The following is a 12832-nucleotide window of genomic DNA, read 5'->3' as shown; positions in this document are numbered from 1 at the left end:
CTGTTTTAAATTTATAACTTAAAACCTGGAAAGGGCTGGGGATTTAGCTCAGTGGTGCCGCCACCTGCCTCACAAGTGCAAGATCCCGAGTTAGATCCCTGGTACCAAAAAAAAAAAATCCTGGAAAAAGGAGAATAAAAGCACAGATCCTTAAGTCAATTAACTCTTGCTTGAGCAGCGAGCCCAAATCCCCCCCCCCCCCCAGAAAAACCACACTAATTGAGAGAAAAGCTAGAAATGTGGGCTGGTCATTAAGAGGGGGCCTTAAAATTAGGGTTGAACTTTGACTATACATTATTTGTCCAGGTTTCTCAGATGACTGGGAGACATGCATTTTGGCTTCTGTGGTATAATAGCAGTGAGGAGAGGCTACACGTTTGCATGTCAAAGAGCACAGGGGGACTGGAAAGTGGGCAACAGTACACCAAGCCCCCTTCCCTGGTAGTGGGAATACTAGAAAGAAAACCCCAGTCAGTGGTGAAAGCCAGGAGTCAGAGGCAAGCTTCAGAGCCACTGAGGATAAGGGGACCTTGCTGATCAAGGCCAGGAATAGATAAGAGGGTACCACAACAGGACAGCATCCAGTGAGGAGCATGAGGAGGTTACAAGTGATGAGAGGCCCAAGGAGGCCTCAAGGTGAGAGATGGTACTGTCCTGGAGAAGAGTAGGCAACTGGACTGACAATTATGGTTTCAAGTGCTGCCCTCTTAGACTGGCAGCTGACAGAAATAGGGCCACCTAGCAAAGGTCCCTTTCTCTTTGCTCCTAAAGCAAAGCCGTGTGTGTGTGCGCGCGCGCACGCACGCGTGCATATGACTAGGAATTGAACCCATGGCATTGCATATGCTAGGCAACTGCTCTAACACTGAACTGTATACTTCCAGCCCTCTTTTTAAAGACAGAAACTTCCCAAGTTGCCTCAAATTTGTGATCTTCCTTCTTGACCATCCCAAGTAAAACCCACTGTGTTAGGTCTAGGATTCAGAAACTTGCTGAAGTGGGATGATCCCATGATGACCGACTTTGCCATTTGCAACCTTGATTTTTGAGTACTTGGTTTTGGGTTTGGTCTTTGCTGAAATATAGGCTGGAACCATTAGTTTGGAAGTTCATTAGTTTATTAGTTTTCTAACAGCCATCCAAAGCTCTATACCTCGCAGCCTGTATAGAACCTGGCACACAGGAAAAAAGTAGGTATTTGTTGGTCATATTTAGGGAGAAATACCTTTTTTGGGGATAGGGGGATATTGGGGATCGAACTCAGGACCTTACACTTACAAGGCAGGTGTGGTGCCACTGAGCTAAATCTCCAGCCCGGCAAATACCTTTTGAATAAAGTAAATTTTAAAACTTTGGTCTTGTCTGGGCCAGGGATTTAGCTCAGTGGTTCCAGTGCTTGCCTACCAAGCAAAAGGACCCGAGTTCGATCCCCAGTACCAAAAAAAAAAAAAAAATTTGGTCTTGTCTAGTTTGCTAAGAGTGTTAACCTATGTAATTGCCTCCTCTATCCTATTTTCTAGATGCAGAGTTGTGAATTGTAAACCTTAAAGTCTATAGCTGTTAGGGAAAATATAACTGATATCCCCTTTTCATTTTGAGGATTTAGCTGCTCAGTACCATGGCAGGGCTGGTAAATGTGAGGCCTCTGCTATACCTCTACCCTCAGATCCCTTACAGATCTGTTTACAGACTGGTTTTGGAACCACATCATTTTCCCCCACTAAATCCAGACTGGCTTCAGAAATCCCCGTGTTTTTTTTGTTGTTTTTTTTTGGTACCGGGGATCAAACTCGGGTCCTTGCGCTTGGGAGGCAGGCGACGGAACCACTGGGCTAAATTCCCTGCCCGATCCCATCTTTCTTTACACAGCTTCCCAACAGGTACTGGCAACTTAGCAAACTGCCATGGCAGGAGAAACAGGCACCTTCCTGCTCACGCTGGAGACAGAAAGGGTCCTAAGCTCTCTGAAACTCTAATGGACAAAGTCATCAGCTAGGGAAGGCATGTATTCTCGAACTTCTCACTATAGAACCAATCGATTTTTTTCCAAAACAATTCATTACAAACTCAGTATTCTTTAAAAACTTTGATGCTGTGACAGTGCAAACAGCATTCATTTTATTGCTCAACTTCGGCATGGGCACATACATAGTTAATTCTTAAAAACCATTTATACAGATGTTATTGATAAAGCTCATGTAACAACTTAGTGAAAATACAAAGAACATCAAAGCTAAAACACTCTGTAATAAATACAAATACAATGAAAATGATAAAACTTTGTTTTTAAAGTCAGTTTGAGAGAAGGAAGAATATTACATAAAGTGAACTAATTACATCTAGAAATAAAACAACTCAGCATTTGGTACAATCACCATCCTAGCATAAGAATGCTGAATACCACAAATGGTACCTGTTGGCTGTAAGCTACAGCTTAAAGACAGAAGCAGAAAGAGCTGCTCTACCAAACTGTGAAGGTGGCCGGAAGCATCTAACTCACCAGCGCAGACAGTCCAATGAACCAGAAGTTGAAAGCAAATTTAGTGTTGTAAAATAAAGCAAATTATATTGCATTTAAAATAAAAGAAACTTGTGCTCTGGACTGTAAATGTAATAAAGAAAAAAAGATTTAAAAAAATAAATCCATTCAGGGCAACAAACTATGTGCAAAACAAAATGTACACTATACACAGGTACTATTTAAAGACACTACACCAAGAAGTAAGGCCCTCTGAAACTCACTTCTGTACTGCCTATGAGCTCTACAAAGGAATCAAGCTCTTAATTAAGCATTCATGATGGAAAGGCGACAGTATGGGAAGATGACATCACATATCTGAAATAACTAGGGGAAAGGTAAGAAAAAAACCCAGTTGAGAGGGACATGTGGAAATAAATATTCACATTAAACACGAGGTGCAAATCCATGGTTGAGTGACACGGGAGTTTTGTTTGCTTAGCACCTATTTAGAAGTAATCGGATAATGTAATTTTGAAATTGAAATCTAAGTCATGTGAAATCTAAATCATTTTGGTACATCATGTTGGTGATACCATACGTACACAGTTATGCAGGATGATTTCTTGCTTTTAAAGCTCCATTAAGTCATTACTATAATGGTAAAAGGCACTCAAAAAGTGATGGTATTTGCCTGCTTTATATTGTACATAAAAACAACTAATAGCATTTTATTATTACTGCATCCCTGTTATCATTTCTCTAAAGTGTTTATCTTGTACTTTTTACTGAAGATTTTAAGAGTAGGCACAATTACAAACTGCATTAGTGCTTTAATATAAAAAAGATGGATCTGCAACTAATAAGGTACTATCAAAAAGCTAAAATTTGGGCTGGGGATTTAGCTCAGTGGTTTCATTGCCTGCTGCGCAAGCGCAAGGACCCAAGTTGGATCCCCAGTACCCCCCAAAAAAGCTAAAATTGACTGATAATCAAATAGCATAGAAACCATTTCTGTACACATCACGATGTTCTTCAGTATCACTAAGAATGCAGCAGGAAAAAGTGGGAAGAAAAGGTCGGTATAAACACATGACCACAGCACAGTTATGACTGACTAGTTTACTTGTAGCAGTCAAATTTGGCCAAATGAGTGATATTAAAATACTTGGAAACTACAAAAGTAGTTCTCAACATTTTTTTTTTAAAGCAGCAGTCTCCATTTATTCTAGCTGTTCCTCGGCACCCCACCCTACTACCCAACCCCATGAAAGCTTACTTAGAATTCCAATAAAGAGAAAAAAAATTGGAGCTGCTCTGGGTCAAGCGGGATGGGGATAGCAGAGGCTCCTGCTTCAATACCAACCAGACTGTCCTTCCCTCTTTTTTTGTCCCTCCTCTCTTAAACCACTACTCAATCCTCAGGCTCCTCTGAGGAACACTTTGGCTTCAAGAATACAGACAAACACACTTCATCACTTGAAACAACACAAAAGACTATTCACTTGATAATTAACTTGTGAAATTTAAAGTCTATCATCAAAATTTGCTATTCTTATTTCACATGAATATTTAAAAAATGAATAGTACATTCCTTTTTTGATGGTTGAACTTAAAAGTCCACGGTGATTTCTTCCAATCTCTCACAGAGTTTTGGTTGATTTGTCGGGTGTGCAACACGCCACTCACCTTGAAAGCTCAATCTGGACATTTGGAAATCAGGTGCAGATCTTCAGCACTGAGGGAACTGGGATTCCCTTACTTTCAAAGTTAATTCTTCCACTTTAAAGTGATTTGTATCATGGAATTAGAATCACTCTTTCTTTAGTAATCTCATTCCCTACCCACCCACCCCCAGTACCAGTTTCAGTTCATCTTGTGAGATAAGAGCAGGGTTTTCTAAGCTTGCTAAATAATCTTCAGAGCAAAATTTTCTTTTTTCATAATTTTAGCTGATTAAAATTATGAGCAACTAAACAAAGCTTCAGCATGGTTTACTTGATAGAAACTGAATGTAATTAAAATATAAATTAGGTGCACTTAGTAGAGACTTTGGTTTACAGGAATAGTATATATAGGAAAGACAAGCTGACCCAGCAAAAGAATGAAAACCCCACCCCATCCACATGCTCTGAGAAGCTATAAAAATGCAGTATTTCCATTTAAGATAAAAAGTAAATCCAAAATACCTGATCATATTGATTCAAGATAAAAACATTGTTTTTTAAAAAGTCATCTTAAAAACAAGGAACCCTTGAAGACATCTTATGGTAGCAAACTACTAAGTTTAGACTAAATGGTTGCATTAGGAAGTTCATAACCAAAATAATACAGCTGTATTTCCAGGAAATTTGTGGTTGAAAAAATATAAAAACAACCCACTTAGGTGAAGTTGAAACACATACTGCAAAATACAAATGCTCTGCTATAGAAAAAACAAACATGTAAATGGCTTAATCTTGTAAAGATAATGATTGTTTTAGCCAACTGTTTATAAAGTTAGAATAATTCAAAATAACTTTATTCTTTTTTACAAAGAGCAAGTACAGGAGCTGTTCAAAATCATGTACTCAATCAAAATGAAATGTGACTTGTACCGACTGCTGAAGTTGTCTTGATGTGTGAAAGACTTGAAATCTGTGAAGCGATTTGAATAGATTACCTTTTATAAAAATAGTAGTAGTCTTTAAGTGTAGAATACTGCCTAACTGTGGAGATGCAAGAAAAGTCAGCATTCTTTAGGTTCAAGATATTAATTTTAAATAGCAGCTGAATGTGTCCTCATGGCATAGCATAAAGACCTTTTTTCCTTGAAAAGGAATTTCAAAATTGTCCTTTCCCCTCACAGTGTCCTTAAACTTTAAAAAAGGAGGGAGAGAGGGTGTTTTCCTGTATTTCAGCATTCTCTGAAACTGCTGAAGGGAGGCTGTCGGTCAGGGGTATAAATAGAGTCCTGGGTAAGTCCTTGAAATTCATCATTCCACAGCAAATCCACATGTTTCTTCAATGGCTGTTAGCAGCTTTTCATAGAGCTTTTCATAGCTTTCATAGGGCGGAATGTCTATTCGATTGAAGCTGTGAATAAGCAAATCAGACTTTACATAGTCCATTCAAAAAAATAAATTGGCCTACTAAGTGTATACTAATACAGCCACATTATTCTTTGTGTCACATAGAAAGTTAAAATATTGTATTTCTCCTAAAGTCAATCACCACTTTGGGGTTTTTAAAATTTCTGAATAATCTTACATCACTCTTTTGAGTTGCTTATTCCTCCTAAAGGTCCTTTTACTAGTAAGGAAATAAATGAAAAGTCAAATCCATTCAGAACTAACAACTACTTGGGACAGTGGGAATAGCTATAGAAATCACTTACCACGTGTGGGCTTTGGGCAGATTGTTAGTGCAGGCGTCGATCTGGTGTATGGTGAAGAGCCGTGGGCCTGCAGCACCTGTGTAGGAGGGAAATGTGGGTCAGATCACTGCAGGTACATGGACTGATCCATCTCCACAATTTCAGAGTAGAACTGATACATACGCCACACGGTCTAGGGATAGGGGAATGCTGTAAATGCACATCTGCTTTTCCTCAGGGTAGCAAGAAAAGAATCTAGGTTTTGAAAGCTGGAATTAATTCTGGATAAGACTGGCTGCCTTAATATGCTAGCATTTCAGTTGGAGAAAAAGTTCAGAATTGAAATCCTTTTGCCAACTTCTGTTTTATAGAAGATCAAAATCCCAAAAGAATAAGAAAAATAATTGGCCAAGATAAATCATACTGTGTATGCACACACTCAGAAAGATGACAGCCTAATGCAAACTTAGATGTCACGCCTCAAACTGAGCTGAGAGCAAGATTAGCAGTATAGCATAAATTTCAGTTAACATACACACCCCATAGAAATATATGGAGGACAACTACAACTTCTAACTCCCCAAATAGGGAAAGTAAGCACAATTTAAAGTAGACTTTGCCAGTGTACTCTAAGCATATGCAGTGTTGTGGCACCGATGAATTATGTACCAGTCCTGATTTGTGTTTCCTCCCTCAGCACCAACAGCAGCAACTTTAAAAATGAAGAGCTTGAGAGGTGAAGGAAGCAACTGCCACCCAGGGAAACATGACAATCATTAGCCATAATAACAACTCATCCAAAAATTAGCAGCTTATTCCACAGAAAACAATTCTCAGAAATGGAATATGGGGCCAGTGATTTAGCTCAGTGGTTCTGCTGCCTATCTTACAAGCACAAGGACCTGAGTTCAATCCCCAGTACCAAAAAAATGGAATATAGCTGAAAATCAATGGTCCGATGCCATGCAATAATTAAAGTGCTCTGGCCAAACAGATGGCCTCCACAAATCATGCTGCCTCTTTCTGTTAAGAAAATGAATAAAAAGGGGAGAGTGGGGAAATGTTTTGTCAGGTTGAGATATGAACATGGAAGCAATCTGTCCTACAGAAATGTGCAACAGAATTAAAAGCGATGTGACCAGAAATGAAAGGCAGAGCATCACCACATACAGTCAGTCTAGCATGCGTCACTCACTACAATCACAGAGAACCCTGCAGAAAAGGCTCTTGGGGGAGAACAAGAAAAGGAAGGAGAAGAAGGTATCATGATGTGAGAGTTACAGATAAGAGAGTGAAAAGAGAATCCGTTCATAAGCACATGGTTTGTAAAATATCAAACAGTGCCCCTCTACCTCCACCCCCAGAACATCTGATGCTATTGTGCCAGCCTGTCCCTCTGGGTTTGTACCTTGTAGTGCTTTGAAGCCCTGCAGAGGCACTCTAGATGATCCTGTTACAAACTGTAGCAATCGCGCTCGCCGCTCTTCATCAAAAAACTCCACAGCTTTCCAGAACCACTTGACAATATTGCTGTCTGGTGTACAGTGCTTTAACCGGGTGTTTACTTTCCAATCATTGACATCTATCTTTCCAAGTCCACAAATAATGAGCTGTTAACATATTGCACAAGTGATGAGCCAGTGGAAACCAAAGCCATGCCAAAAATTCCTCAAAACACAACTTTAGATTTGCAGTGTTGATCCTCATTTGCTATTCTTAATCAAAGGTGCACATCAGAAGCATCTGGAAAGCCTTTCAAAATATACATAACAGATCCTCTGCCCTGCACCTGGTTGACAGGGTTTATATTTTATTTTATTTTATTTTTATTTTTTTGGTACTGGGGATCGAACTCGGGTCCTTGTGCTTGCAAGGCAGGTGGCGGAACCACTGAGCTAAATCCCTGGCCCCAGGGTTTGTATTTTTAAAACTTCCAGAGGTATCTACTCACTGCAGACTCCTTTCCCATGTTCTGAGAACCACCACTGTGTTGGACTCAACAAGATTAAAGTACTGGGAAAATTCCCAATTTCAAAAGAGAATTCTAAAATTTTAAAATGTGGACAGAAATTAAGACTCAAAAAGTAAATACAATTTATATGTGCCTCCTTAGATGGGTCTATTATTGTGGTTTCAACACTATCAACTTTGTGAGTTGTGGGGATTGAGTTCCTCCCTAGCCAAGTTTCCTCCCCTGTAGCATGGGAGTTAGATCTACTTCACTGCATAGAACCTGTGAAAGGGACTCGGTGGACAGCAACTCAAGAAATGTATGCTGAATATTTGATTAATGCAATGCTTAATAATCCTAAAATTATACATGAAATACATGACACACTGATATAAATGTAAGGTCAGTAAAGATGAACTACATCAAAATCATTTTTAATACCTACATCTCTTTAGGGTCAAAGACTAACTCATATCACTAATCTAACATCTTTTTATAGTGAATTATGATAATATATAGTATAAAACACAATTTAACTTGTATATCCTAATTTTATAGACTTAATCATTAATCTGGTATAACGTTAAGTGCCATATACTTTTCTGAACAGTTTAATAATTTCATTAGCAGAAAAAACTATACAATAAATCCTACTCCTATTGAATGAAATCTCCAATAAAGTCACTATATAGACTTCTAACAGATCACTGAGTTTAAGCCACACTGAACTGGTAACAGGTAGGCCTAAAAGGATTATGGAACACAAAAGATTCTTCCCCATTTCTTTTTTTCAGAGGAGTGGCAGTCATAAGGCAAACCCCGCATTCATTGAGAAGGTCCTATACTTCAGCTTTACTATCACTGCTGCTGTGTCTGCCTCCTCCTCCTGACCATTTATTTCACTAGTAACAATTCAGCATAATCAGGAGGAAGGATACTACTGAGTCAAACCAGTCTTTTTGTATTTATTTGCTACCATGTCTGTTAACAAATTTAATTAGAAAAGACAAATTAATAAAACCATATTCTAAGTTCTCTAGTTTTGGGGGTTTTTTTTGGTACTGGTGATCGAACTTGGGTCCTTGCACTTGCAAGGCAGGCAGCAGAACCACTGAGCTAAACCCCTGGCCCCTAAGTTCTCCAGTTTTAACAGAAACAAAAAACCACAAACTGTTGAGTACATCTGTTAGTATAGGAATATTTCCAAAGGGGTAACTAAGGTATTATTCAGTTTATCCTAAGTGTTTTACTTATTTTATGATCTTGTCTACCAAATGTTTTCTAACAAAGCTTAGTGCAAACAAACCCAATTGAACCTAAGCCTTTATCAAATAAATTTCAATATAGTGGAGACCAATTAAGGTTTTGGTTAATTAAATCAACAACCACTAATTCAAAGAATAAAAAAAATTGGAAGAATTTACAAATAAGACATGAAATCTGTTTAAAGACGACAATAAGGAACTCTTAAGAGTTTTCAAAATAAGGCCAGTGTTGAGCACAGGCACATGCCTGTAAACCCAGCACCAGGTGGCTAAGGCAGTCATGAGTTGCCAGCCCAGGCTACCTAGCAAGTTTAAGGCTGGGCTAGGTTATATAGTGAGACCCTGTCACAAAAAGCCCCAAAAATGTGAAATTCACAATATAAGAGATTGCTCACAGAAATTCCAAACATGAAAAGACTTTTCCTGTGAAAAAGAATTCTCATGGAACTGCAATATAAAATTGCAAAAGCAATAGAAATACAACTGTCCTCTAAAACTAAGAAAAGGAATTCCCAATTACTTTCCTGTTGCACTAGATAATGTCACAACACTAATGCACTGACCTCTAACTCCTTCTCATCAAATGTCTTCAGCAGATGCTGTGGAATTACTTCATTAAATCCTTTCTGCAGAGCCAGGAATTGAGCCTCAATGCCTCGTAAAAATCTCCAGTTCACATACAATCTGTAAATATTGGACAGGATTTTCATATGATCATATACACTCAGATTTGGCAATTATTAAAATTTCTATTTTAGCAACATCACACTATACAAGCATCTAGAATCAGGAATTTAGGCTAAACTCTAAAAAGAAATTTTTTTAGACCCTCAAACTAATGTAGATAAATAGATCCTGAGCTGTGAGGAAGTTCAATGGACATAAAAAGTAGTACCTTTCCACCAATAAAAGCACTATCAATAAAGCAACTCTTCAAATTAGAGAAAGTCCTAGTAAACTGGAAATCTAGAGCTTAGATGGTTCTGAGGTTAAAGTCCCATGGGCTCAAAATGTAGAGCACTGGTGGGGTACATGCTCAGCATGGGTGAGGCTCTGGGTTCAATCCACAGTATCAAAAGAAAAAACATCTTGAAAAAAATTTCCTTCTAAACTTATAGCATATATGCCAATAACCAGAAGAGCTCATTCAATCAAAAATGGTAATTTTTCTGGCTTTATTTGAAAGTATCATTGGAATGTATTAGATGTTTTAGTTATATCTGGGGGAACACTACACAGGAAGAAGAGGTAGAGAATCCTCATATTCAAAATGAGAAGGAAAAGTAAAAGCACTTTTTGAAAGCATTTTTTGAATAAATACTCATGATTCCCTGGAGGCTGTATAAACTCTGAAAGACGCTGTTTTACCAACAGCAAGTACACACTAAACTACATCACTTATGTAATGTGTGCTTTGACTGGAACTTACCATTTATAAATGAACTGCTTTTATTTACCCGTCTTCCCAGGAAACATTCATCTCATACATCTTGGAACTACTTATTTGTCAAATGTAACCTACCAACATTTCCTTTTCCAAACTTGGAAGAAGAGTCCTCTACTTTAATAAACAAATTGCTTAACATTATATCCTTTGGAGGACCTCAGTGTTGTTCATCAGATTAAAGAGACAACAAAATGCACAACTGTTGTCACTGTGCAGTTGCCACTCATATCTGCCATTGGCCAGGGATTATTACCATGTCAGTAAACCTGCGTGAGCCCTGGAGAAAGTGGGTCTAGGAACTCAGGCAATGACAAACCAGATCCTGGAGTGACATGCTGCCAAGACTGGGGAACTTCCCAGTCACTCTTATATTTTTAATTAGAAATGCAATACACCCTTGTTACGTATATGAAGAAAAACCAGATAGTAACTGCAGAGATAGAATGAAATCCGAAAGTCCATTCTCTTCCTCCCCATGGCCCTTTCTATTCCCAAGACATCAACTCTGTTTCCTCTTCCTAGGCCAGTGATGGCGGACCTTTTAGAATTTTCAATGATACAGCCTGCTGCGGCATATGTGCCAGAGGTTCACCACCACTGTCCTATGTAAACACTGAATTTGGTATTCAACCTTCCTGAACATCTTCCATAGAACTACCAAATAACGGAGTTTCTTCCTGTATAATTTGTCCAGGACTTGCTTTCTGGATTCAACAGCTTATGCAGTCTTGCTTTTAAACATTCCTATATTCTATTGAATGCATATGTTAAATCATGTTACTCTAAAAACATTTTGGTAGTTAATTTTTTACAAGTACTATTTAGCTAAACATCTATATTCATATGTTTTTACGTACATGTATGTTTCTACAGAAGAGTCCTAAAAACAGAGCTGCCATGTGCATGTTCATTTTGCAGGTCTGCTTTTCAAAAAGCTACTACAATGTTCATTTCAATCAATAGTGTATGAAACTGAGTGACCTTATTTTGAAACTAGGAAAATTTAGCTAGTAAGATTTAGATACATAATTGATATAAAATGGTGCTGTATACAAAATGTATACAAAATGTTTCTGTATACATATACTAAAATTCAAACTCCTAAATATGATTACCATAGTTTATATTTATATTAACCCTATACTTCAAAATTCCTCAATTTGTATTTTGTAAAACCTGAAGAACATTTTCTAAATTTAACCCTTAAACTTACAATGGACTCATTTATAAACAGGCTAAGTGCTAGTAATATAGCGCAAAGTGACATAGCACAAAGCCCCATGGCAGCTACACTGCCCATGGCTCTGATGCCCCGTGTCTCCTAGTATTCTACCTTGGTACAGCCTCTCCTTCTCACTGAACCTGAGCTGGCATGGGACTCATTTCAACTGAAAGAATACTACAGAAGTCATGTTGGCCAGTATCAGAATTAGACCTTCAAAAGTTCTAGCAGCAGGGCTGGGGATTTAGGTCAGTGGTTTCCCTGCCTGCTGTGCAAGCGCAAGGACCCAAGTTCGATCCCAGGTACCAAAAAAAAGAAGAGTTCTGGCAGCTTCTGCTTTTGTGTTCTGGGAAGCTAGCCCATCCCATAAACCTATCTTGCTGGGAGTGAGGCTGTGTGGAAGAGGAGAGCCCTTTGATAGCACACAGGGAGAACCAAGGAGCCCAGTGAGAATGAGCTCCCGGGGAGTGACTCAAGGTGTGAGCCTCTGCAGCAGGCCCTAAGGCTTTTGAGCCATTTTAGTTCAGGCCTTTCATATGTGAGTGAAGAGTCCTAGCTAACATCGTGTGCAATACCACTGTGCCGTCCCTGTGTTCTCTGCCCAAATTACTGACCTCTAAAATTGTGAATAATAATAAAATAGTTTTTGGTTTTTGGTACCAGGGATCAAACTCAGGACCTTGTGCTTTCAAGGCAGGTGCCAGAACCACTGAGCTAAATCCCCAGCTTAAACAGTAGTTATTTTTAAGTCACAGAATTCTGTAGAGGCATATTTAATTACTACTAAATACTTACATATTTTTCCACATTGATATCCTAGAATATTTTTTAAAATTCTCAACCTTGAGAACATAGAATTGTTTACCTGACATACTCTTTTTTATTTTCTTCAGTAACAGGGATACTTTTGCCATTTGGTTTAAGTTCATGCTGGATAATTTCACCATATGCATTATGTTCAACACAGAAGGTATGGTCCAAAACACCTGTAATATCATTCTCACTAGATAGGAAACAGAGAAAAAACACATAACTGGGAAATCTAGAACACAGATCCAATAGGTGTATTAACTCGTGAGACAAAGCTGAGGTAGCTGATAATGACAAATGTCAGGTTAGACACCTCTTCCTAGT

General features: G+C 38.5%; 1 protein-coding gene across 6 annotated transcripts in view; it reads right to left on the bottom strand.

Moving 5' to 3' along the window:
* Positions 1 to 2073: 2073 nt before the first annotated feature.
* Smurf2 (SMAD specific E3 ubiquitin protein ligase 2) overlaps positions 2074 to 12832 on the bottom strand; it is a 122359-nt gene continuing 111600 nt past the window's right edge. For all 6 annotated transcript variants that reach the window (XM_087208606.1, XM_021248638.2, XM_013067632.3 and 3 more), the window contains 5 exons: positions 12564 to 12701; positions 9593 to 9713; positions 7222 to 7423; positions 5835 to 5910; positions 2074 to 5533 (listed from right to left, as the gene is read on the bottom strand). In XM_087208606.1, the coding sequence (XP_087064732.1) occupies positions 5434 to 5533; positions 5835 to 5910; positions 7222 to 7423; positions 9593 to 9713; positions 12564 to 12701 (637 nt within the window). In that variant the 3' untranslated portion in view covers positions 2074 to 5433. The remainder of the gene's footprint in view (positions 5534 to 5834; positions 5911 to 7221; positions 7424 to 9592; positions 9714 to 12563; positions 12702 to 12832) is intronic.

The sequence above is a fragment of the Heterocephalus glaber genome, unplaced genomic scaffold (genome assembly GCF_053883595.1).
Source record: "Heterocephalus glaber isolate CG9 unplaced genomic scaffold, H.glaber_assembly_v1.0 deba00000937, whole genome shotgun sequence".
NCBI lineage: Eukaryota > Metazoa > Chordata > Mammalia > Rodentia > Bathyergidae > Heterocephalus > Heterocephalus glaber.
This window is presented reverse-complemented; position numbering and strand designations above follow the sequence as displayed.